Raw genomic sequence first — 26,728 nt, forward strand, 5'->3', positions numbered from 1 at the left:
TCTGCCTGCTCATTTAGTTAATTTTGATTTTATATATTTACATTTTTGTATCATTACTGTTCTAGGTAGAGTAAAAAACAGCTGAGTTTTGCAGAGACTGTTTTGCGTGTGTTGGCTTTTCTCCTTTATTGTCTTTTCTCCTTTTATCCTGCTGAACGTTCAATTTAATTAATTGTTAATTCGATACAAAACAAGATTAATGATTTTGTTCATAACAACACCATTTCTAGTTTTATTCCTTTTTTTTACAATATTGAGCATAAACATTAAGATAATCAGTATTTAAAAAGAACTCTTAATAACAAAAAAAAAACATTTTTGAATTTTTCAAGTACATACTAATTCAATTTCGCATAAAAAAAAGAAGCTTTTATGAAATTCAACCCACCTGGCTTTCCAATTTACATCTAGATTTTCTTTTAGATTTTTTTTTTTTACCTTTGTGCACTTGTGTTCTTGTATAGTCCACACTCTCTCTCTCTCTCTCTCTCTCTCTCTCTCTCTCTCTCTCTCTCTCTCTCTCTCTCTCTCTCTCTCTCTCTCTCTCTCTCTCTCTCTCTCTCTCTCTTCCTTCTCGCGCCACACAAAAGAAAATAAAAGTAATCTCTTTTACAGCTGAACATTTTTTGTACATGTCTTAAAAGGATCTCGAGATTGGCGCATGAGATAAAGACCCCTACTTTGCTTCCTCCCTCCTCTTATCTATCTTCTTCTCCTTCCTCTCGCCATTGCTCTCTGGCGTTTTCTCTCTTCCACCAAACAAAATATAACCGAAAGGAATCACACAAAAAAGAATAATAAACAAAACAAAAAGAACTCTCTTTTTCTCCTATCTCAAACTCTTTTTTTTCCCACCATGAACGTGAGTGGAGGCTCTCTCTCTACCCAGAGAGCCTACCCTTGAAAAGAACCTATCAACTACACTAAACCAAAAAAAAAACCTAGGAGTCCTCGAAAGTCTCATTCTTTAACTTGAATCTCCATCTGGGTCTTCGTTAACTTCCTTAAAAAATTCGACTTTTGTTTTCACTGTTTGAGCTATGATGGTCCACACGATGCACAGAGAGTCGCCGGATAAAGGGTTGGATTCCGGCAAGTATGTGAGGTACACGCCGGAGCAAGTTGAAGCTCTTGAGAGAGTTTACACTGAGTGTCCTAAGCCTAGCTCTCTCAGAAGACAGCAACTCATTAGAGAGTGTCCCATTCTCTCCAACATCGAGCCCAAACAGATCAAAGTTTGGTTTCAGAACCGCAGGTGAAGTTACAACAAAACATTTTTTTATTTTTAATAAATATTAAGTTGTCTTTTTTCTTTCTTCTGGTTGATTGAATGTTTTCTTACCAAAATATTATCTTTTTGTATTTAAGTGCATGAAGAAGACATGAAATTTGTTTTTTTCCTTGCTTAATAATTTTTCTTTCATTGGTTTTATCTGAAAATTATGATTCTTTATTTTTGGATCTTAGTGATCATTGTGTTTTGAAATTTAATGTAGATCCATGTCCTGTAAATCTCTCAGAGCAGGTAACTTTGTTCTGCGTAAGCTTTGACACTGTTAAGACTTTAAAAACAAGAAAGTGACTTCTAATAAATTTGTCTTTGAATTCATTTTGTAACATTTATTTCCGTCAAACAAGAAAGTATATGAATAATTGGAAAATACATTAACTGTTCAAGGACTATCATTTATTCACATCACACATGCAACATTTAAATTTATCTTAGCACAAATATATTGAAGCTTTCTTTTGATTTGTTGATATTAGATGCCGAGAGAAGCAGAGGAAAGAAGCAGCTCGTCTCCAAACAGTCAACAGAAAGCTTAACGCCATGAACAAACTCTTGATGGAAGAGAATGATCGTCTCCAGAAGCAAGTTTCCCACTTGGTCTACGAGAATGGTCACATGAAACACCAACTCCACACTGTAAACCTCTTCATCTTTAGTCTCTATGAAGACAATATTATCATATTGCTCTATTATTTTTTGCTTATAGTTGTAACCTTTTTATTTGGAATGCAGGCTTCTGGGACGACCACAGACAACAGCTGTGAGTCTGTGGTCGTAAGTGGTCAGCAACATCAACAGCAAAACTCTAATCATCCTCAGCATCTGCAACGTGATGCTAACAACCCAGCTGGGTGAGCTTTTTACTTCTCTAATGAGCTTCTTGATTTATATCTTCAGTCTTTGTTACAGTTCTTTTTTTTTTTTGGTTTTAGTCTCCTTTCGATAGCAGAGGAGGCCCTCGCAGAGTTCCTTTCCAAGGCTACAGGAACTGCTGTTGACTGGGTTCAGATGATTGGTATGAAGGTAATAATCTACTCTTCAAGTTTCTGTTTCTATTATCAAGTATGTGACAAAATAAATATAGTATGAACTTTCTGTATATGGTTATAGCCTGGTCCGGATTCTATTGGCATAGTCTCTATTTCGCGCAACTGCAGCGGAATTGCAGCACGTGCCTGCGGCCTCGTGAGTTTAGAACCCATGAAGGTAAAGTATTACATAGTCTCATTGCTTGTGAAGTAAGAGAAAAAAGTAGAGTTCTAGTCAAATCTTGATTTGAACAAATAATGTAGGTTGCCGAAATCCTCAAAGATCGTCAATCTTGGCTCCGTGATTGTCGATGTGTGGATACTCTGAGTGTGATTCCTGCTGGAAACGGTGGAACTATCGAGCTTATATACACGCAGGTCCATCTCAGTTCTTGTTGTCTCCTATTTGCATTTCCTCATAAGACTTCCTAAGCTTTTGCCACTTTGATCTTATCAGATGTATGCTCCAACGATACTAGCAGCAGCTCGTGACTTTTGGACGCTGAGATACAGCACATGTTTAGAAGATGGTAGCTATGTGGTAAGCTTTTTAGATCTATTTTTTATGTTTTATGGTTTCTATTTTTCGAAACTGCTTCATGATGCTTTCTATCACTGTCTTCAGGTTTGTGAAAGGTCGCTTACTTCTACAACTGGTGGCCCCAATGGACCACCTTCTTCAAGCTTTGTGAGAGCTGAAATGCGACCAAGCGGGTTTCTCATCCGTCCTTGCGATGGTGGTGGTTCCATTGTCCACATTGTTGACCATGTTGATTTGGATGTAAGCAACGAGCCAAATAGTTTCAAAACACATCAGTTCTGTTTAATAAATATGTTCCTGACTTTATTCATTTCTGGTTTCCCTAGGCTTGGAGTGTCCCTGAAGTCATGAGGCCTCTCTATGAATCTTCAAAGATTCTTGCTCAGAAAATGACCGTTGCTGTAAGTTTCAGCAACCTTGAATAACTTGGGATAATGTTTGTGGTTCTTATGTTTGGTTTATTTATTCCAGGCTCTGAGGCATGTAAGGCAAATTGCACAAGAGACAAGTGGAGAAGTTCAGTACGGTGGAGGGCGGCAACCTGCGGTCTTAAGAACCTTCAGTCAAAAACTCTGTCGGTAAGTATCATCTCTATTGGTGCCATGAGTTTGTTGTTTTCTCTCTCTTTCTAATTGTTTTAAGTGAATGAAACTTCAGTGGATTCAATGATGCTGTCAATGGTTTTGTGGATGATGGATGGTCACCATTGGGTAGTAATGACGGTGCAGAGGATATTAGTGTTATGATAAACTTGTCTCCTGGGAAGTTTGGTGGGCCGTCTCACTACGGTAGCTCATTCCTCCCAAGCTTTGGTAGTGGTGTTCTTTGTGCTAAGGCATCTATGCTATTGGAGGTACATGTCGGATAGAGGAATAAGTTTATTTACTATATTTTCGTCTTTAGTTTAACTAACTTGTTATCTCTTTCTTGAATCAAGAACGTTCCATCTGCTGTGCTGGTTAGATTCCTTAGAGAACACCGCTCTGAGTGGGCTGATTATGGTGTGGATGCTTATGCTGCTGCATCCCTCAGAGCTAGTCCTTTTGCTGTTCCTTGCGCTAGAGCTGGTGGGTTCCCGAGTAACCAAGTCATTCTCCCATTAGCACAGACAGTTGAACATGAAGAGGTGCTAATGACTAAACAACTTCACTCTTTCTTAAATACTTTTTTTTTGTAACCTTTTTTGATTTTCTTGTTTCAGTTTCTTGAAGTGGTTAGACTTGAAGGTCATGCTTACTCACCTGAAGACATGGGTTTAGCTCGTGATATGTACTTGCTTCAGGTCCGACCTCATGGTTTCACATTGTCAGAGTTCGTTGGTTCTCTTGTTGACATTTTTGATCTTTGATTCATTCCACAGCTTTGTAGTGGTGTTGATGAAAATGTGGTTGGAGGTTGTGCACAGCTTGTCTTTGCTCCTATTGATGAGTCATTTGCTGATGATGCACCTTTGCTTCCTTCTGGTTTCCGCGTCATACCTCTTGAACATAAATCAACCCCGGTAATATATCAAAATCTCATTTAATTAAATATAAATATTCTGATGCCATAATCTAATCTTTCACTGTCATATAGAACGGTGCATCTGCAAACCGTACGTTGGATTTAGCATCGGCCTTAGAAGGATCAACACGTCAAGGAAGTGAAGCTGACACAAACGGTTGTAACTTTAGGTCGGTAGTGACCATAGCATTCCAGTTCACGTTTGATAACCACACTAGAGACAATGTTGCTTCAATGGCACGTCAGTACGTGAGAAGCATAGTGGGATCTATTCAGAGGGTTGCTCTAGCCATTGCTCCTCGTCCTGGTTCTAGTATCAGTCCAGTATCTGCTCCCACTTCCCCTGAAGCTCTCACTCTCGTCCGTTGGATCTCAAGGAGTTACAGGTACTAATTAGCATTTTAGTTTTGTGTCTAGGCTAAGTGTTTATTTGTTCTAAACCTCTTGTTATTGGCTGTTGTAGGGTTCACACTGGTGCAGATCTCTTTGGGTCTGATTCTCAAACCAGTGGTGACACATTGCTGCGTCAACTCTGGAACCACACTGATGCAATCCTGTGCTGCTCGCTCAAAACAAACGTAAGTGACTGACTACATGTCTTTGCTTCTAAGGACATGTTTTCCAGTTTTTTGAGATGGGTGTGACAATATCTCTTTTGTAGGCTTCACCGGTTTTCACATTTGCAAACCAAACCGGTTTAGACATGCTGGAAACTACTCTTGTAGCTCTTCAAGACATAATGCTAGACAAGACCCTCGACGAGTCTGGTCGTAAAGCTCTTTGCTCCGAGTTCCCCAAGATCATGCAACAGGTTTTTTCTGTTTACTTGATGATTCTTTTGCCATTATCTCGAAAAATCATTCTGACTCGGAATCTTGATTATTTTGTGTAGGGATATGCTCATCTTCCTGCGGGTGTGTGTGCATCAAGCATGGGGAGATTGGTATCTTACGAGCAGGCAACAGTGTGGAAAGTTCTTGAAGACGATGAGTCAAACCATTGCTTAGCATTCATGTTCGTGAATTGGTCGTTCGTTTGAAGAGAAGAGTAAGGAAGACCAGGTTACTTCCTTCCCATGGAAGGTTATTATGTAAGATGTTAAAGTTAGGGTGCTATTATGCTAAACAGTGTTTTGAAATTCAGGGACTAATATGTAATATGACTTATTTATGATCCTTTATGGATTGTTTCTTGTTCGTATGTATTTTTTTTTTTTTTCCGTCAAGGTTGGTTTTTTATATAAATAAAATTGGCCCTAACACCAAAGTCAACATCAAACCAGATACAACCTTTTCCCTCCACTTCCCGTACTCAAAAAACAGAGCAACCTCAAAAATAAAACAATAAAACAGGGGAAGGGAGAATTCCACACCAAATACAAACAGCAGCTCACAAAAAGAACACCACTTCCTCGGCTCTCAATTCAAACCCGTTATTTTGGATAGCTCTTCAGAGGTTTCTACTTTCATTAACAAAGAATTCAAATAGCCAAGAAGGAGGACCTCTGGCTACATACGAATTGACTAATCCAAGATTAGTGACACTTTGTGCAATGAAAACAGCACCTCTATTAGCTTCTCTGTTAACCACCAGCAACTTCCAATCTTCGATTCCTTCCAACTCTTTCCTTATCTCGGAGCTTTGGACCTGAAAGGATGGCCATTCCTCGGGTCGCACCGTGGCTCCAAACAAATCTCCAAATTCCCCTGCAAAGATTACTTTCGATTGTCTTTGGCTACGCATGCTCTCTATTGCCCACTTTGCGACAATCAACTTAGCATCTTCCCTATTCTTACAAGCAGAGAAGGCTCTTCTGCTGTGACATAAGACCACTCCCCTTTCATTCCGCAGAACCCAACCAGCGCCGACTCTTAGTTTACTTTTGTCAAACTCCATTCCAATATTGCACATGCTCCATCCTGTTTCCGGCGGGAGCCATTTCCTTTGAACCACTGGTTGATTTAGTCTCTCTTCCCTTTGCCATTCTTCCTCCACCATTTGCGCTGTAAACCATTCCTCTGAGTCGTGGATCGCTTTCTGCACAAGTTCCATTGCATTGAAAGCCCTTCCTTTAAAATTTAGCTCATTCCTTCTCTTCCACAAAAGCCACAAAATCCACGGCCATCTCCTTTTAACTTCAGACCTTCCTTGGCTTCTAGAGCTCGGGGTTAAGAGTGTATTCATGTTAGCAAACACTGAATCCTCATCAAATCCACCTCTAGGATTCGGAATCTCTGACAAGGCCCATACCTGTCGTGCATAACTACACTCGAATAGCATATGGTTAATCGTTTCACCCTCCACTCCACACGTTTGACATCTTCTGTCGACTTTCATTCCTCTTGCAGAGAGCAGTTCTGCTGTAGGAAGCGCTTCGCTTACTGATTTCCATAAGAAGACCCTAATCTTAGGGGAGGTTTGCACTTTCAAAACTTTTTCTTTAAGCACATTAAGCGATGGATTCATCAAAGCTTCAGGATTTTTTTCCTCAGTTTTTAGCGTTGAAGCCAACCAATACGCAGATTTCACCGTGATTTGACCATTCTTGTTAAACCTCCAAGAAAAAAAATCCTCCCTTTCCGTAACCGGTTGATTCCTCAGCAAGATCTCCACATCTCCTTGAACAAAAACTTCAGCCAGTCTCTCCACATTCCATCTCTTAGTCTCAGGATCAATAAGTGCCTTCGCCCTCAAGTTTACATCAAACGAGTTATTTTTGATCCATGGCGCTCTCAGCCCTTCTATTGGATCGTCGATCCATTTGTCCAACCACACTCTCGTTTTTTCACCGTTACCAATCCTGTGTCGCAACCCTTTTTGCAGGAGTTCTCTACCATACAACAAACTTCTCCAAGCGTATGACGGTCTGTCACCCATAGACGCTTCGAGGAAGTCTCCATTGTTGAAATATCTGCTCTTGATGAAGGTTGAGAGAAGACACAGTGGTTGATGTAAGATTTTCCACGCTTGCTTGGCAAGTAAAGCTTGATTGAAACACTCCAAATCTCTGAAGCCCATTCCTCCCAAGTGTTTAGGGAGACACATTTTTTCCCATGAGACCCAGTGAACCTTGGTTTTGTGCGAGTCAGCGCCCCACCAGAAATTAGCGAACAGACTATTGAGGTTCGAGATGAGAGTCTTCGGTAACTTGAAACAGGACATCGGAAACACAGGTATTCCACCAGCTGATGATTTTAATAGCACTTCTTTCCCGCCCTGAGACAAATGTCGTAGGTACCAACCCTCCAATCTTCCTCGGGTCCTGTCTTTTATGTACGATAAGAGCTCCACTTTCGAGCCTGAGAAACACTCAGGGAGTCCCAAGTACTTGCTCGCACCACCTTGATTAACAATTCCCAAAATGTTCTGGATCTCTGTTCTTTCCGTTTCCATAACCCTCTCCCCAAACGAGATAGATGACTTTTGCAGATTGATCGTCTGTCCTGTGGCGGCTCCATAGAATTGCAGGATCCTATCAAGTACCAAGGCCTGGCTTGGGTTGGCTTTGCACATAAACAGGCTGTCATCAGCAAATAATAGGTGGTGGATAGCCGGTCCTTCGGCTGAGAATTGCAAGCCATTCAGCAACCCATTCCTTTCCACCACATTCAGTAAGTGCGTTAGTCCCTCCGTGCATAAGACGAACATAAACGGTGACAGAGGGTCTCCTTGTCTAAGACCTCGCTGTGGTGTTATCAATCCGAAAGGCTGATCATTCATCAGAACCGCAAAGGTGACCGTCGATATGCACATCATTATCAACTCAATCCATTTCTGATCAAACCCTAGCACTTTCATTAAGCTTCGCAAATAGCTCCATTCGACCCTGTCGTAAGCCTTAGACATATCTGTCTTCACGGCCATAAATTCTTTCGAAATGGTGGGATGAACTCTAAGACCGTGGACTGCTTCATGCGCTATGAGAATATTATCCGAGATATTTCTTCCACTCACAAATGCCGACTGATTGACAGATACCAAGGAGTTAAGAAACGGTTGGATTCTTTTCCCTAAGATCTTGGACACCGCCTTGTAAAGAATCGAGCAAAGGCTGATTGGCCGTAGGTCCGTCATGTTCTCAGGACTCGGAATCTTCGGAATCAGACACAAGTACGTCAGATTCCACTCTTTCGGCATCACTCCCGTCTCAAACACCTCTTGTATTTCTTTTGATACCTGATCACCAATGATATCCCAATACTTTTGAAAGAAAGCTCCGGTCATCTCATCCGGTCCCGGTGCGCTGTCACCGTTGATCGAGAAGATTGCGTCTCTCACTTCCTCCTTGGAGACCTTTCTTATCAGAGAAGAGTTCATTGCATCAGTGACTTCTTGTTCGTATGTTATGGCCGGATATTATTATTACGATGTTATTAAGTCTTTTTTTGTTGTGCTAGTTTGCTTTTTGCAAGAGTTTTTTTTTAATCTTGTCATTTTCTTTTGTCAACTATTTCTGACTTGTAGTTGTTATATGTTGGACATATTGAGCTGCATGTAGTTAAACAAAAATCATAAAGAAAAAAGAGCTCAAAATTTCAGACAAGAAACTATTTAAAATTTGGAATATCTCATTAATAAGTGGGTATATGTAGTTCATTTTACGAACTAAATTTGTTCAGTAATGTGAATTAGATAAATGAAATTGAGAAAATAAATTTGTTTACACATGGGACATAACTTTGCATCTATATTCTTTTTTGGCAACTTTTCATCTATATCTAAGTAACAAAAATAAATGGGATAGGTTTGTATTTTGGAGTCGTATATCAATATTTAGAGAATAAATAATATCTTTATTGAAAGGAATGATGTTATATTCGTGTATTCTGGGAGAGGAGCGCAGGGTGGTCCAGTTTTATAGGTGCTAGGTAAGCTGTGGAAGCCGTTTCTAGCACTGCAAATTATTTAAAGATTGGATCTGCATGAAATCTTCACAGTAAATGAATCTATAAATTTCACAAATTTAAATTGAGATCGTATCTATCCTATCTATCATAAGAAAATTAAATGATGATGAACTGATGATGCCTCCCTCCTCTCTTTAGCCTATAAGCTGAGAAAGAAAAAACCTATAAAAGTTCTCCCCCGTAGCTGTCTATTTTAGTGAATACATTTTAAATGTTTTTGCATTCTATACCAAGTGACCAATTTGGCAAAAGAGTGTAGCCAAAAAAAATGTCGCAATAACATTTATATTCTAAAGGAAATTAGCATAGTCTTCAACTGTAGTTGTCACAAAACACGGATTGAACTTTTAAAAGTATTATAAATAGTGAGATATGATCATCATTTCTGTTTTTTTTTTTTCTCAGTTTGACGTCTGGCATCAATGGAGAATATGGTGGTATATTTTATAAAAATAATCATATGCAGTTATTTACTACGAATACATGGTGCATTTTCTAGTATTTATTTATGGGTTTCGAAATTCATTTTTTTGGGTAATTTTTAATGCAAAAAATAATAAACCTATATGATTTTAATCACCAATGACAACTAGACAAGTAGTCCCTGGCCTATATGATTTTAGTGCTTTAAATATGGCCTTTAATGAGAACATCCTGCTTCACTCACTATCACTAAAACAAAGAACAGAAATGGGAACTTCAGTACTAAAAGCTCTCAGATATCTTCTACTTTTCAACATCTCATTGACCTTCATCTACACCAATGAAGTCTCATCCGCTTCTCCAGTGACTCTACCGGCGGCAAAGATGAGCCGTAGACTTGTGGCCGTTCAAGGCATGGTTTATTGCAAGTCTTGCAAGTACTCCGGCATTGATACGCTCCTAGAAGCATCTCCTCTTCAAGGTTGTTACATTATAATCTCTGGTCTCTTTTAACTTTTCTAATTATTTTGTAATCTCGTAGATCTATAACTTTATAAGTGTACATGAGCTTTGGATTGACCTTGTCTTCGTTTTTTTTTTCATCGTTGCATGTTTAGGAGGTTTACTTCCATGACACAATCTTCACAATGCGTGCATTACGTTCTCGCAAAAAATACATCACATCAAACTTTATGGCTGCAAAAATCTTGGATTAATTAACTTTTATTCAAAGAGATTAGTCTGATGAATTTAGTTTAAAGACTCGTTTACTTACCATGCATGCATTGTTAGACTGATTTTCCTATGAAATAATTTGAATGAATGATATTAATCCAACAAATTGATGTGATTAAAAGCACTTGAACATGTTTATTGCATGTTTTTTAGGTTGGAGTTCTTAATGTAATATAAGATTCGGTTTCTTAACTTAAAAAAGTTAAGAGACCGAATCTTATATCTCTTATTTAAGAGATGTCTTTTAGTATTTTTAGTTAAAATTTAAGAGGTCAAATCTATTTTAAGAGACATGCAATAAACATGTTTTTATTGTCTGGTATCTTAAGGTAGATTTCACTAAAGTAAAAAAGGTTAGGTAAATGCATTTTCAAAAATTCACACCAATGACCTCTTAAAAAGAAATAATAATATATCATGATTTGTGTAACACATTCGTCGAGTCTCTCGTGCCACTTGGCTTTCATGCACAAAACGATTTTCGTCCTATTGGCTTGCATGCATGCACAAAATTTTATTTTCCTCCTTTTCTACTCCTTTTAATTTCTATACGACTGTTTTTTTTTTCTTTTTTCCTTTAAATCTTTAAATCAAGCTTGTAATAATCATTGAATAGTTGATATCTATTAATGTTTCGACTACACTACAGGAGCTACTGTAAAGCTTGCATGCAACAACACAAAGAGAGGTGTAACGATGGAGACAAAGACGGACAAAAACGGATACTTCTTCATGTTAGCTCCGAATAAACTCACCTCCTACGCTTTCCACACGTGCCGGGCCTGGCCCACGAATCCTGGTTCCGCAGCTGCTACATGCACCGTTCCTTCACAGCTCAACAGTGGAACCACCGGTGCTAGGCTTAAGCCTTCTAAATCAATCAACATAGCTGAACGCGACTACGTTTTATTCTCTGTTGGTCCCTTCGCGTTCGAACCGGCCTGTACTCGTTGAAGTCTCGACTTTCTTCTTTATGTATGTGTGTGCTTGCTTGTTATGACTATCTCTCACTAGTGCTTTAAATGTTTCTATCGTCGTGTTTGCTTTTTTTTAGTATGTTCACGTTTTGAAGCTTGTCTTGGTAGACATTTTGAGATTGTTAGTGTGTTTGATTTCGTATCCTTATCGTTTATCTCTTCTTCACAACTGACAAACCATTTTTTTGTAAGGCAACCTTATAATGTGTACCACGGTGAATCGGTGGTACAATGCTATCGTAACCATGTCTTTAGGTCATCTAAAGAGTTATAGGCAGGCTGATACTATTAAGTATTGACATCATCTCATGAGCTCTTTTTGGAGATGACGATGTATGTATGGACATAGTGGTTTTTGAAAATTCTATTCTTCTATTTGACTGTAGTTCTTTAATTAGAGATTATCGTCCTATCATCATCAGTAAGAGCATACCATTACACATTAATGCAAACAAAAGTGTAAACAACAGTGTTGTTTTTGCGAGTTCAAAGGTTGGGCTAATGATAAGAGATCTCTTTTTTATTATTTGAGAAACACTTTTATTAACTAACCTTATTTTTATGTGTGATTAACCAAAATGCCATTACTTAGGTATCATCATATGAGGTCTTCTCACAACCTTTAATTAAAAACCCTCTTCTCACTAGATTAATTACATGTATTGCCATTGATATAAACCAACCTTAACCCCATATTTTCTCTTCGTGGTTTTGTCTCGACAATAAATTACTTGACCATAACTTACTTTTTATAAAGCTTTTAACATTAAAAGAAGTTATATTAAGCTCGAGAGTATATGTTTGTATATTAATCCACCTGACCTTGGGTTATTTGTTATGTAGCAAAATTATACGCATAATGCATCAGTTAACTATACAATTATTTTTGAATATATGATATGAAAGCAAATAAAGAATTTTATTAATGTGAAACTTTGTGTTACATCAGTCTAAATTAAATCCCTTGCTAAAAGTCCGTAAGTTTAATGTCGTGCTTTGATTATCTCAATATTCTAGTTTATCATGTTGACTATCTATATGGATTTGTTCAAACTTTGAGTTGTAACATCTCTTAAAAAGAGTAGTGATCTGTTCAAATTATGGAATCAATTTCAGATAATTATTTAATTAATTGATTTTTCTTTCCATCACCGAATTTGTGTGACCAGAGATTATATGTAAAGTAAGTTTAAGAATGCAATCTTTTAAATTACAGTAAATGTCTTAAATCTGTGACTTCGTTACACTACATTTAAGGGTATTGCTTTGATTATATAATATGAGCATTATATTGTTTACATAATGTGAGGTTTGTTAATTGAGTATATGTGTGTTAAGGAAGTTTTTAACTTCAAATTAGAGCGAAAATTTTGTTTACTCTTATAGATTTACTTCCACAAATTATACTTCAGTTACACATAACCAATAATATAAGATTTTTTTTAAATAAATTTTATCTTTTATATATTAGTTGAGGAGCATTACAACATTTGAGTGTAGTCACGTCTCATCACCATGATGATTTTCAGAATCTTTAGAAAAATATGTTATCAATCTAAATATATACTATATTTTTCATTAAACTAATCATTAAATTATTAAAGTGTATAACTACTATTTTCCTTTCTTTCCTTAAATAAAAATTACGGAATTAACAAATATAATTAATCTATATATAAAAATTAATAATTTTAATAATAAAGATTTGATAACAATTTGTGTCCCACTCCATCATTTTTGTTTAAATTTTATACTATTAAAATAAATTAAACAATCAAATTAACTATAAACCAACGTTTTTAAACCCGGACCGAACCAGCGGTCGGACCGGGTTGAACCATGAACCAAAAATAATCTGGATTGGGTAAATATCAGAACCCAACTAAAGTTGAATCGATTAAAAACTTTTATCGAACCGTCAAAAACGCGGGAACCGCCGATCCAGTGAACCAGCAAAACCCCGGTTCGTATATAAACCAAAATTTTGTTAATGAAATAATTGATTTTTCTTTTTGTTTTTAAGTAAAAATAAAATTTCTTAAAAATTGATAAAGTTATAGTATGTTGTGTATTATTAACAAGAACGTCATTTCCATAATCGATTCTTGATATTTAAGTTTCAATCCATTCATTTTTCTTTACATCGTGTTACATGTAATATAATAACTCCTTTTAATATAATCCAAGTGATATCATCAAACAATCCATGTAATATAACGAATGGATGCATGTACTATAACGAATTATGGAAACTCCTTTTAAGATCCATATATATTACTTGTCTAGATAACCAATTACGAATGCAATATTTATCAATGCAATATACTATTGGTTAGTTTTATGGCAACTTAGTGTAATGAATCCGATTCAAAGCAATTTAAATATATTCTTAACCTGCAATTATGGCATTTATTCATGCGCCCTGAACTTTCCAAAAACCGTGAGGGCATTGTCACTTAGCATTACTTGCGTGACAATGAATGATCTTCGTAATATTCCAATTTAGGAATGTTTTGAGCTAAAAAGACACTAATTACTGTTTTAAACGTCCTCATTAATATTATACGATTTTGGTAATGAAAAATTACAGTCAAAACAGAATCATATAGACATTTTTTTCATCAAGACTGATTTATTTTAAATTTATTTGCGTTGACAACTATATCTGTTTGTTTTCTATAATATTCCAATGAATCCGCTGTACATTTGAATTACGAAAATAATTATGGAAAGTTTTGGGAAATCAATATTAATTTGAATTACGCGAATAAAGATGGCAATTGGCTATCATTATTTACCTAGACTTACTCCTTGCATATATAAATACAAGGCCTTCTAGCTACAATATTTCCTCACCATTGTCTATTTCTCAGTACATCCTTACAACAAACATTCTTGCAAGCACAACACTCATGGCGGATTTTAACTCCGTTGCCGATTTGAAACCTTTCAAGACAATGTGGAGAGTGAGGGTTAGTATTTTTCGATTGTGGAAGCAATATTCTGCTCCTGGTGGCCTAACCATTGAAATGGTTCTCATTGATTCAAATGTAAGTTTCTACAATCTTTTGAATGTTGAATGTAATATTAAGTTCTTTTTAATCAATTTTAATTTATTTTGTTTTCTTATATTTTGTTTTTTTCATATTTTATTAGTCAATTTCTTATCCTATGTTTTATCTTATATTTTATAATTTATTATGAAAACAATAATTATATTGTCAATGTTTCGTTTATCTTTATTTCATAATTTATTTTATATAAATTTTTGCTTACTCTTAGGGATCCACTTCCACTAAATATACTTCAAGCTAACAAAACAAATACACAAGTTTTTTAAAAAAAGTCTAAGCTTAGTTTATATCCTTGTTCTAAAACTCGGCCGAGTCACCGATTTTGCGGCCGAGAATACGGTGATCGGAGCTGCACCGTGGCGAGTCAGGGGTGATCGGTATCATTATACGGTGAAGCGAGTTATGTCCGCCTGGACCGTAGAATTAAAGAACGCGGCGTATAAAAAGTAAAAACTCGGAATCTCAGATCAATTAGAATTACAACAATAGCGTGATTCTCAAAAAATAATGAGCCCGGAAGTGTTGCATAAACATATGATTCGAAGTTGTACACATGATACCGTTGATGATTGATACCGTGGTTGTTTCTGCATGTCCGGTGGTTCAATAAATCAATCCAAACGAAGAAGACGACATTCCTCAAGCTTATTATCAGGACTTCACGATTTTCAGTTTATTTTCTAAAGGCCCAATTAGTTGTAATATTCATAAGCCCAACACATTAACCGTAAATAATAAGTCTTTATACTTTTAATTTGCATGTTAGTCTCATGATCCAAACTATATATATTTTTGGTAATTTTTGTGAGTGTATTATTTTTTGATTTTTGTTTTTATATTATCTATTTTGGTATTTGATGAATCTTTTATATATTTTTACAACTATAAACTCACTAAAAATTACTCCCGAGTATACTCTGACTTTATCTCGATCTTTTAACAATTCGGGATTGCCGCACGGATAACGCGTAGCGCGATTCCGTACAAAGGTAAAAAGTAACATAACAATATATAGAAGAAGTCGAATCATGCCCTGGTTGAAGATTCCAATGATCATACCTTTCACTTTCTCAATTTACAATGCATCAAAAATTACTTTGGCTACGTAAATTCTTTGTACAGTTATGAAACCATATTATATAGTGACTGCATCTTAAAATGTTAATTTTATGTATAAAATATGGTATTATATGTATAAAAATACAAAAAATTCCGCCCCACGTACTCCCCGATTTTTTCCGATTTTTCAATAAATCGCTAGGCCCGGATGTGCCGCACGCGTAGCGCCTAGCGAGTTTCCGAACAAGGGTTCATATAGGCATACACAATTTTGTTGAATCCTTTATTATATAAAATGTAACAATATTTTTTCTATGATTTTTACCTTTGTAATACCTATATATTTAAAGTGACAAACTATTTAAGTCTATTTACTCCGCGCAGGGCGCGGATTATCACCTAGTGAATTATATATATCACTGCAATATATAAATAAAAATAATTCAATCATGAAAATATAATAGAGCTACAATATCATAGCGAAAACATTATTAAATGGAAGAACAACGATAAATTTTTGCAAAGTCGCAGCATCGATCTGCTATTTAGGTCATTTAAAAATAACAAAAAAGGACATAGCTAGATAATTGGTAACATGAGTTATTCATCGCCCCAACACCGTTTGATGAGTTTTGGGGCGCAATACAAGCCAGCAACAATAGCCGAGATGATGATGAGCGCCACAAAGACGATGGTTAGGATGTAACCTGTATCCATTTTTTCTTGACCAAACCACCAAGCCTTTGGGTCTTTCTAATTTTTCTTCTCTTCTTCTTGTAACCTCCTAGTCAATTTTACTCGTATATTTATACTGTATCGTCGACACTAAGTTTAGATTTTTGTGGGTTAGTCAGAGAATTTTGGAAATTTTATATTTTCTCATTAAGGAGCATTAACCAGTGAAAATTCGGAATGTTTACACTTATGGTATTAGTAAATGTCACGAATATATCACTATATTCTTTCTTAAACATTCTAAGAAAGCATAAAATTGGGATATTTACATGAGTATTTGTACTCCATACACACAACTTCCCCACTATTTGCACTCCATACCCTATTTCCCTTCAATTTTTTTCCCCCCATCACTACCATTTTCCCCCAATTCAATGGTATCCCACTCTTTTCAGTATATTGAGCTAATTTGCTCTTTATACATATAGTAAAAATGTATCTTTTTGTACCATATATAACTCATTATTCCCTTTTCCCCAATATTTGTTTCTCACATGCTCACTTAATTCCTTTTTTATCTTTTAAGTTCAAAAGCTTCCTTTTCTACGATCTTATTTTTTTAATTTTTTCTTTTTGCTAAAGTTATTATGGTGTATCTTTTTGTATACTAGGCAAAGAGCCCGTGCGATATCGCACGGAAACTCATTTTATAAAGAATATATTATAATCTATAATTTATAATTTTATATGCCTGATAAAAAAATTAAATTACATAAATAATTAAATTTAATTTTGATGATTAAAATATGATTTACAAAGTATTCAAATATATATATATATATATTATAAACCTTAATGTTCCCTTTAATTTTTTTTATCAAAACACATATTGCATACAATTGTGTCTTCATCCTTTTTAAGTTTTTTCATACATTTTTCACATGATAGTTATCTTCAACCACTTTTTGAACAAAATGCAATTTTTTTTTTGCATGATATATAATTTTTTTTCCTATTTAAGACATAATATTAAAATTATTAGTTTATAATTTTAAACAATTATAATTTATATGTTGGTAATTGTTATTTTGTATATTTATCTATCTGCTTTATTTATTGAAAATGAATATTCAGAAAATTGAATATTGTAATAAATATATGTTGATTTACGTTAATGTGACCCGTCTCATTTATAATCTTTTTTTTAATTTTTGGGAGAGTTCTTATAAAATACAAACACTTATTATATAAACTAACACATTACTTAAATAAAACTAATATTTTTTAAAGCAATCCCACTTTGAGAAGAAAAGACACCTTGTTTTAGATGAAAAGTTGCAACTTTGACATTATTTTTTTTACCATTTTATTATTAGTAGATTAGTGAAAATTTGATTTGAAAAATGCATGGGAGAGATTAATTATAGATTTTTTAAAGCCTATTTGAATAGTCACAACCCTTCAATATGAATAGTCGCATTCTTCTAATACTCACAACTTCTCACTTTTTAAAAGATACTAGTGAATAGTCACAACTTTTAGACTATTTTTAGAAGGACACAACCTTACAACATATAACTTTTAGAAAAGACACAACCCTCTACACATATTTTTCAAAAGACACAACCTTTCAACATAATTGAAGTTCACAACCTTAGGAATTAATTGGAAAAGACACAACCTTACAACATAGAACTTTTAGAAAAAACACAACCCTTTACACTACTTTTTCAAAAGACACAATCTTTCAATATAAGTGGATTCACAACCTTAGAAATTAATTGGAAAAGACACAACCTTCCAACATAGAACTTTTAGAAAAGACACAACCCTTTACACTTCTTTTTTAAAAAACACAACTTTTCAACATAAGTGGACTCACAACCTTTGGAATTAATTGGAATTGCTATTATTAGTAGATATAACGGTTATAATTAGTTTAACTTTTTTTTGAGAAAATATAATTAGTTTAACTCATTCAGAAGATAATATTATTATAAAACTGAAGGTGTGTTAGAAAGATTATAAAGTTGGCAAGTGTTATTTATGAAGCCCATTATTTATTCAAATTACGAACAAGTATTGGCTGGACACTTATTAAAGTTATGGTTTAACCATCGTAACCATTCGTTCATAGTTCATACCTTTTCCAAGTCATTTTGTTTTTGTAACCACACCTTTTCCAAGTCATTATAGTGTTTATAAATCCTTCTTTTAATCCACGAATTTTCAAACTAAAACATTTATCATGGAACTACCTAAAGAAATTGTGTGTAATATTTTATTAAAGGTTTTCGATCAGTCAATAATTTTTTTGGGAATTGTAGATTAGTAAATAAAGAAATTGATGGAATTTCTAAATCATCTTTTGTTTTAAAAAATCTACTGATAAGTAATATGTTCAAGCCCCCATATAATTTGGAATTTCTTTCTAAGCATGATAACTTTTAGAGGATTGCGCTTGTAATAACAACGATGAAGCATTGTTTTTATCGGGCATTAATGTATTTTATTTTAAAAGAGACAAACATAAAGGTCTTAAAACTTGCTGCATCTTATTTGCATTCCAAATCGATATATATATATAGAAATCATGTATATATTAGGTATTATTCTTATTGGAGCTTAATTCCAACTTGAATTAGGGAGATCAATTTCTTGAACTCCGATTAAGCTCCTCATTTGCTTGAACATAATCCTTGCTAATGGCTTGGTAAGGATGTCGGCCTTCTGCTCAACACCCGGCACATGCTCCACTTCGATATGCCCGTTCTCCACACATTCACGAATGAAGTGATACTTCTTGAGTACATGCTTACTCCTTCCATGGAAAACTGGATTCTTGGTTAGAGCAATGGCTGATTTGTTGTCGATCCTAAGCTTGACTCTCTCGCCTTCTTTACTTAGTATCTCACTCAACAACTCCTTGATCCATATAGCTTGCTTTGCTGCTTCTGTTGCTGCCATGAACTCTGCTTCGCATGATGACAATGCAACCGTCTGCTGCTTCTGCGACGTCCAAGTAATCAGTGATGAACCGTAGTAGAATGCATGTCCTGACGTACTCCTCCCGTCATCGAGATCAATGTTGTGACTGCTGTCACTATAACCAACGACACTCCTTGACCCATCTCTCTTGAAGAACAGACCGAAGTTTGTTGTTCCTTTCACATACCGCAGTATGTGCTTGATGGCTTGTCCGTGAGAGTCTCTCGGATTGTGCATGTATCTGCTAAGAACACCTACTGCGTAACACAGGTCGGGTCTTGTGTGAAGCAGATACCTCAAACATCCTATGATTCTTCTGAACTCGGTAGCATCTATCTCTTGTTCATCTTCAGCTTTTGAGATCTTCAAATTCGCCTCCATTGGAATTTGAGTTGCGTTACACGCTTCCATCTTTGTGTCACGCAGGATTCCTTGAGCATACCTCTCTTGCTTTATTCTGATTCCGTCTGCTCCTTGAATCACCTGTATGCCAAGGTAGTACGTTAGCTTACCTTGATTGACATCTCTCATTCTCTCCCTCAAGCTAAGGACCACACACCTTGTGCCCTTTCCTCTAGCGAATCATCTCGGTGTCTTGTCGCATCTTCGACATTCGACACCCTTAGTCGCAAGGTTACTTTGAGTTGCTTTGAGAATGTTCTTCCCACAATTCCAGGATCTTCTGACTAAACTCTGCCGAACCTCCCTTACCACCTTGAAGGGTCCCGTTCCTACTCGAAGGGTATTTTGGTCTTCTTGCAGATTTATTGTCAACCGCTCTGATACCAATTCAGATCTCTTAGAAACACAAAGAGTTATAAGAACAACTTTTCTTATTAGCTTTAGAAACTACTCAAAACTAAAGCTCTCAATATGTTTCACTTAGATCATATGGAACACCTCTCCATTAGACCTATATTTATATGAAAGACAATTCCCTTTAACATGTGGGATATGGAAAACACAAACCTAACCTAAATAGAAACTTCCTTTTCCTATTTCTAGGTTTCCTTATTGTGTTTATCTTAACATATTAAACATCTAATAATATGTTAAGTTTCCACAAGCTTGGAATTATCCAACAAAGGAGACTTAACATAAGGTACTGCTTCAATTTCTAGGTAGTGTAGTAATGGTAACTTTTAAGAACGGAATTGTACATTTAACAGTTTTCTAATGGTGTCATTGATAACTTTCTGATCAAACCCATATTCTTTCATTGCATCTTTCGCAGCATCACTTCGCAGTAATCCAATCTTCTCTAAAAGCCATATAAGGAAAATAATTCAAAAACAATTTGTTTAAATCTAGTTTAGCGAATTTCTAACTCGTAACTATAAAAAAGTCACTAATTGTTAACTATACAACAACTGTACAGAGATCATTTGTTTGGACGTTCTGCTTGAAAACGTAGACAAAGTTAAAGCGAATGTTGAATACGTTACTTATGGTTATAATATAGAAAAAGTTAAAGCACATGTTTAAGACCCGGTTCAATAATTACCCTAAAAGTCCTATGTGGCAATCCTTCTTCCACGACTTGTCGGTCATGTTATTTTCAACTCCGACGGTGACACTCCTATTTCAACGTAAAGCCGACGCGCTCAAATTCACATCAAGGTATCTAATTAATACTCTCAATTAATACACCTTTACCAAACCGCTCTGTTTTAATACTAATTTTCTCAAAGCCATCAGGTACTTATATTGAGCAAATCCATTTCTCGTACGGTTTAATAGAATTATTAAAACAAAAACCTTTCTCCTAGAGTTGTGTCCGTTCAACCGGGTGCATCTTTCTAATTTTTAAATCAATAGTTGCACCTTTTAGCACTCATGACTTTTCAAATATATTTGTATGTTATGTGTGTGTTGTGAACACTGTTGCGAATGCCTTTTTATTTGACATATTAGGTTTCTGATGATATTAAATAGCCCAAAAAATATGTTTGTACAATTATTTGTTTAAAGAGTTGTGTATTAGTTAGTGTAAATGATCATGTTTTTAAATTAAACAGTTTTAAAATTATGTTTTATTCATAATTTTTTTTAAATAATATTATTTTGAATAACTATCTTCAGATTGAAAAGTTGTAACTATCATGTTTTTTCAAAATAAATATACTTAAATTGAAAGAATGTTACTATTTAAATTGGAAAAGACACAACTTTTAAAGTTAATTTAGAAAGCTGATATATCATTTTAAATGAAAAGACACAACTTTTAAAGTTGATACTTTTTAGATTGGCTTGTTGGATACACACATATAAATTGACAACTTTTAAAATCAACATCTGGGCAAACTGAAGGTGGAAAATAAGTGTGTGACTAATCTTGATGTTTGTTGTGAAGATTGTGTAGTATACAAAGTAATTGTTAGATATCTTGAATATTTTTTTTGAATTAAATGAAACGTTAAACTGCGTTATTATTTCCTAATAAAAATAAAAGAGAAAATGCATTGACAATATGAGTTTCCAAGTGAGATTTCTCTTGTTGTCTATTAATTACGGCACATACTGTAAATCTGCAATACAATCCAGTGGAAGGTTTTTTACGTGTACATTCAGACTTAAGAATTTTATTTTTCTATAAACTTAATGCAAAAAAAAAATTTTGTTTTTCTTGTAAATATGTATGTAAGTTACTTTGGATATGTACATAATAAAACTAGACTTGGTTTGCGTGATCACTAGACTTGTAAAGTTCGCTGCTTACTACCATATTATCCACGACATTTTCTCAAACCCTTTTACCGGGATGTTCACGCCGTATGTGTTTCTAGGATGTTATCTACTTTAGATTTTTTTAATTTTATTGTTTAAAACTATCATGAAAAGTTGAGGATATATATATATATATATATAAGCGAATGATTATAATAATTTATATGAACCATTACAGAAGTTATATGAACAATTGCAACTTTACAATTCAAACAATGCAGTTTATGGTAAAAACTATCGATGATAGCAACTTTTGGTAAAAACTATTTTATATATTGCTTATGTCTTTTCAATCTTAAGATATATAGTATAGATAAAAGTTTAGATCATTTAATTTATAATATATATTTATAATTTTTTTACTTATTTACTAATAATAATATAATTCTTAAAATTAATTTGTAACTAAATAACTGCATAGAACTTTTTTTCATCATTTTATAATCAGTGAGATTATTGAAAATTTTACTTTGACAAATGCATGAACATCCACTATTTATAGATTTTAAAAATCTATTTGAATAATCACAACTCTTCGATATGAATAGTCACAACTCTTCAATTTGAATAATTGTATTCTTCTAATTTAAATATAATTATTTTTAAAAGACACTTATAAGAATAGTCACAACTTTACAATATTTAAAAGACACAACCTTCTAACATTTTTGTAAAAGACACAACCTTTTAATTATCTTTTACAAAAGACACAACTTTTCAACATAAACAAATTCACAACCTTTGGAATTAATTGGGATTCCTATTATTAGTAGATGACAAGTAAATAAATTTATGGTAACATTTTACCGTCTCTACACGTTCACATTAACACATTGCAAGTGTGTTTTTGCCAGAAGACAAGGCACACACCAACAAACTAGAATAGCATAATTTATTCTTTTCTTTCAACAGCTCTGGTTTGGTCCTTGTTATATAATTACATGAGTTGATAGAACCATATATGGTTATTTTGTGTGACAGAGACTGTCAAAGAGCGATACTAATAAACTCTTCATCAATCGATACCGAGTTGCTTGGAGGGGAATAGATTATCAAGATATGTGATTACTGGTGCCGATGCATTGACATAGCTTTCCATCTGTATCTTAGCCTCCGCTTCTGTAATAAACAAACCAGAGAGAAAGAGAGATGTATCAAAACATATTGAACTCTCAGTTAACTGAAGTAGAAACTCCTATATACTAAATCAAATCTTTAAACCATAATGTGTCTACTGCAGATGCCAAGATCAATCTAAAAGATATTTCTCTCATCAAGAATATATAGAGTGCATTACGAGAATATGAATCGAGTTAGTAGAGTGCATCAAGAGTATATAGAGTATGAGGACTAACCTTCCTCATTGAGCATCTTAAGTAGGTGAGTTCTTGTGGGAAGAACGTACATCCCTAAAGCAGCAACTTTCCGTTTAGCCCACCTATGGTGGGGAGCAAACACTTGAGCATAAGACTTGGATAATTTGGAGTTAAGTGTGATTAAATCCGTCCGTTATGAAATTCGATTCGATTCGATTCGTACTTAGCAAGATGAAGATGGAACCCACACTTTAGGCCTCATTAGATCGAAATGAAAACACACAACAAGGACACTGAAACTCGAAAGGTACGTAATAAAATAAATTAAAAGTCATCAGAGTTTTCATCAAAACTATGCGAGAATTTGGCTGTAAATCAACTTTATTGTACTTCATACATATGCATCCTGGTACCAAAATCCTCTCTCAGAATCTTAGACCTGGATTTTCGGATATAAACCAGGAGCCAGCCTAGGTTTCGCAGATGCAAGCAGAGGCTTGGCCATGAACAAGTTGGTATTAGCGGCAATGAGCTCGACTTGGCTTGCACCCGCTTGGAGAGTCCATTCGAACCCTTGGAGAAGCCTAGCTAACAACATGACGATCATTGTTGCTCCAAGCTTAGGACCTGCGCAGCCACGCCGACCGGTTCCGAATACCACGAAACGCATGTCAGGCTCCATCAGGGTCACATCCACTGGGTTCCTAGCATGATCAACAAGGTGTCGCTCTGGCTTGAACGCGTCAGGTTCCTCCCATGTCTTAGGGTTCCGACCAAGTCCTGGACGGCTCACAAGAATTTGACTACCTGTCGTTGCAATTTAAAATATATAACCACGTCATATTATGTTCGATTGGATTCTTTTAAAATGCTCTATGTCATAAACTGTTTGACAGAAGTTAAGCAAGACCCCCTAAACCTCTAATATTTTACTATGGCTTGGATTGGTGACTGTATGTTTAAAGGAAAAACAAAAACAAAATAATGAACAGAAATTCACTTGAAGAATTGAATAAATAAGAAAATAATAATTTTTGTTCATTTTGTTCCTCATAAAAATTGTAGAGACAAATATTTATTCATAAATTCTTTTTAAACAAGAGAAATTAGAGGACTAGGGTTATGATCCATGTGTAAAAGATTTAACAAAATTTCTAGGTATAAAATTTGATAATCATCATATTGTTTAAAAATGTGGTCATCAATTGAAACCTATCTTTAATAAATTAATTTCTCCATATTGATACAATATTTTTTCTTGACCTTTTATTAATAGTGAGGCTTTATCGTATATAATAAATATGGAAATTTTTTACCTTTGGGGACAAAATAACCAGCAAGAGTAGTATCTTCTCGGGCTCCATGAGGAGGCAAAAATGCATTAGGTGGGTGAAGCCGGAAAGATTCTTTGCAACAAGCTTTGATGTAGTTAAGTTGTGGTATGTCAGATTCCTGGATAAGCCTGTCTTTGCCAACTATAGTGTTCAGTTCTTCTATAGCTTTCTCAAGAATCTCTTGATGATTCAACATCTCCGCTATCGTCCACTCCACGGTATTCATTGTATTATCGATGGTTGCAACATTGACATCCTACATATGGAATGCATGATAGTATGAAACATGCGTAAGAGATGAAACGCTAATTTGATTTTTTTTTTTTTTTAACAATTCTTACCTTGCATTGAGCTCTAATATCCTCAAATGTGAATAAATACATTCCCTGATCATCTTTTTGCGTGATTAGAATATCGAGCCAATCTTCCTCCGTCTCTTTTCCGCCTTTCTCCCTCCACAAATGCATTCTCTCACAGATGATCGGGTCGTTGCACCTGTTGATAATATCAACCGCTTCTCTTACGTCCTTCTCCTCGCCCTCGACGTTCCACCCTCTAAGAAAAGGGAGGTAGTCTGCTACAGTGAAGCCGAATAAACAATCAAGAGCTCGATATATCGCGTCCATGTGCTCTCTTTCTTTCGGTCCGAGACCGCCATCCTTGGCCGGTTTATCAAAATGTCTCTGGCCAAACAGCATCCTCATCATCACGGCGTGGCTGTATGTTAAGGCGACATCCCTCACGTTAACCGGCTTCGTCACGGACCCTGATTGGCATATATTGTACACATACGTGACAATGTTATCAGCTTCTACTGTTCTATCACCGGTAGTGAAACACCCGTCCCTCCCCATTTCCAACCGGGGTTCCAGGGCGCGGGGTTTAGGACACACATGACTACTTTTCCGACATCTCCGTGTGTCCCGTTTCTGGTCCCATGAGTTTCAGGTGCATTTCCTTCCTTACCGTCGGCATTTCCACTTATAGTTCTGCAAGAATGGAAGAGGGAAAAGAGGGGTGAGTATTAATACTCAGTGAAGCGATTCTAGACCAGTCTCCCCCATGAGCTTTTATACTGCTCAATACGAAACGAGAACCGACTAGTCGCTACACACATTTCTTAACCAACTATTAAAGTTCATTTCACAAAAACAAGCAGTGCAATGAACTCAGTCATCGCTCAACTCACACAATTCGGTTTATTATTTAAGACTCCATTCATCCTATAACTCTAGGACCTACACAGCTCAAGCGGACCAACCCTCCCCTTTCTTGCTGCGTTCCTGTGAGGTCGCCTGCCCTGGTACACCCGGCATCCGGTTCCCTTGGATGTAGTCCATACCCCTTGCAGTGTCTTACGACCCCTTCCCGCCAAGACTCGGCGTGACTCAATCTTACCGGCGCCTCTATTCTTACTTGCCGTTTTTGAACGCTACGGCCGCCGCGTTTTCCCATACTCCCCACCAGTCCCTCGGTGGTTCGTATTCCATTTCTATTCATTTCCCATACTCCCCACCAGTCCCTCGGCGGTTCGTATCCATTTCATAACTTTTCCTTTTTCTTATCATTTCCTTTTTCCTTAAACCCTTAGACTCTTTCTTACTTTCCTTTTTTAGACGCCACCCGTTCTCGGTGTCACACTCAATCCATTCAGCAATCATTCATAGGCATCCTATCATTCATCTAACCAGACCGGTTAACAGTTCTCTTATTATCCTACGTTCATTTCTTTCTAACCATCCTAGCTCTCAATCACAACCACGGATCTTCCATCAATCAAACAATCAAACAATCAATCAGTTTATTTAGAATCTTAAATCAGTACGAGAGTTCTAATGCAACCTGGTCTATCAACCTAACAACAACCAGGATCTACTCAATCCTAGATCCACATTCAACAATATAAAAGAACATGAAAGAGATCTGGGTAGAACACCTCACCTTAGCCTAGATCTGGATCTGGATCTGAGAATAGAGAGTAAGAGAAACGGGATCTGAAGTCGCTGACACCACGCGGCCACCACCACCACTCGCGGCTGTTCACGGCGAGGAGAGAGAGACGCGGCCGAGAGAGAGAGAAGGAGGCGCGGAGAAGAGAGAGAGAGAGAGAGGAGAGACGCGGCGAAGAGAGAGAAGGAGGAGGGGCGGCG

General features: G+C 35.8%; 5 protein-coding genes across 6 annotated transcripts in view; 3 read left to right on the top strand and 2 right to left on the bottom strand.

The window, feature by feature from the left end:
- Positions 1–719: 719 nt before the first annotated feature.
- LOC103867425 (homeobox-leucine zipper protein ATHB-14) lies at positions 720–8,744 on the top strand. 2 transcript variants are annotated; one of them, XR_004458605.1, is made up of 19 exons: positions 720–1,255; positions 1,768–1,927; positions 2,024–2,142; positions 2,224–2,314; positions 2,402–2,497; positions 2,584–2,697; positions 2,777–2,860; positions 2,945–3,100; positions 3,187–3,261; positions 3,332–3,438; positions 3,518–3,713; positions 3,798–3,986; positions 4,062–4,142; positions 4,221–4,361; positions 4,436–4,749; positions 4,827–4,941; positions 5,025–5,174; positions 5,256–5,564; positions 8,706–8,744. XR_004458605.1 is itself a non-coding variant. In XM_009145499.3 (18 exons), exons 1-18 carry the CDS (start codon positions 1,041–1,043, stop codon positions 5,400–5,402), a joined length of 2,550 nt encoding a protein of 849 aa, XP_009143747.1. In that variant the 5' UTR covers positions 720–1,040; the 3' UTR covers positions 5,403–5,566. The 2 variants fall into 2 exon arrangements, 1 of the variants encoding a protein (XP_009143747.1); XM_009145499.3 differs by lacking the exon at positions 8,706–8,744 and having other exon boundaries at positions 5,256–5,566.
- Positions 5,813–8,680, bottom strand: LOC108871860. Its single transcript, XM_018658867.1, has one exon. It carries the CDS (start codon positions 8,678–8,680, stop codon positions 5,813–5,815), a length of 2,868 nt encoding a protein of 955 aa, XP_018514383.1.
- A 252-nt stretch (positions 8,745–8,996) lies between the features above and the next one.
- LOC103867426 (non-classical arabinogalactan protein 31) lies at positions 8,997–11,558 on the top strand. The gene is made up of 2 exons (XM_009145500.2): positions 8,997–10,174; positions 11,078–11,558. Exons 1-2 carry the CDS (start codon positions 9,853–9,855, stop codon positions 11,380–11,382), a joined length of 627 nt encoding a protein of 208 aa, XP_009143748.2. The 5' UTR covers positions 8,997–9,852; the 3' UTR covers positions 11,383–11,558.
- Positions 11,559–19,173: 7,615 nt separating this feature from the next.
- Positions 19,174–25,469, bottom strand: LOC103867719 (dihomomethionine N-hydroxylase). The gene is made up of 3 exons (XM_033291777.1): positions 24,920–25,469; positions 24,561–24,834; positions 19,174–24,051 (listed from the first exon to the last, which is right to left on the bottom strand). Exons 1-3 carry the CDS (start codon positions 25,430–25,432, stop codon positions 23,678–23,680), a joined length of 1,161 nt encoding a protein of 386 aa, XP_033147668.1. The 5' UTR covers positions 25,433–25,469; the 3' UTR covers positions 19,174–23,677.
- The window catches only part of LOC117134085, a 905,201-nt gene continuing 903,883 nt past the window's right edge, over positions 25,411–26,728 (top strand). The window contains exon 1 of the mRNA XM_033291729.1: positions 25,411–25,526. The gene's annotated coding sequence lies outside the window, so the exon portion shown is untranslated. The remainder of the gene's footprint in view (positions 25,527–26,728) is intronic.

This window comes from Brassica rapa, chromosome A05, assembly GCF_000309985.2.
Source record: "Brassica rapa cultivar Chiifu-401-42 chromosome A05, CAAS_Brap_v3.01, whole genome shotgun sequence".
Classification (NCBI taxonomy): domain Eukaryota; kingdom Viridiplantae; phylum Streptophyta; class Magnoliopsida; order Brassicales; family Brassicaceae; genus Brassica; species Brassica rapa.

Excerpts from the sequence above, each read along its gene's own strand:
- LOC103867425 (XM_009145499.3), top strand. The coding sequence starts at position 1,041 with ATGATGGTCCACACGATGCACAGAGAGTCGCCGGATAAAGGGTTGGAT. Across the intron at positions 3,101-3,186 it reads TTGACCATGTTGATTTGGAT|GCTTGGAGTGTCCCTGAAGT; the intron begins GTAAGCAACGAG and ends TGGTTTCCCTAG. Across the intron at positions 3,439-3,517 it reads TTCAGTCAAAAACTCTGTCG|TGGATTCAATGATGCTGTCA; the intron begins GTAAGTATCATC and ends ATGAAACTTCAG.
- LOC108871860 (XM_018658867.1), bottom strand. The coding sequence starts at position 8,680 with ATGAACTCTTCTCTGATAAGAAAGGTCTCCAAGGAGGAAGTGAGAGAC.
- LOC103867426 (XM_009145500.2), top strand. The coding sequence starts at position 9,853 with ATGACAACTAGACAAGTAGTCCCTGGCCTATATGATTTTAGTGCTTTA. Across the intron at positions 10,175-11,077 it reads AGAAGCATCTCCTCTTCAAG|GAGCTACTGTAAAGCTTGCA; the intron begins GTTGTTACATTA and ends ACTACACTACAG.
- LOC103867719 (XM_033291777.1), bottom strand. The coding sequence starts at position 25,432 with ATGGGGAGGGACGGGTGTTTCACTACCGGTGATAGAACAGTAGAAGCT. Across the intron at positions 24,835-24,919 it reads ATATTAGAGCTCAATGCAAG|GATGTCAATGTTGCAACCAT; the intron begins GTAAGAATTGTT and ends TTCCATATGTAG. Across the intron at positions 24,052-24,560 it reads TGGTTATTTTGTCCCCAAAG|GTAGTCAAATTCTTGTGAGC; the intron begins GTAAAAAATTTC and ends TTGCAACGACAG.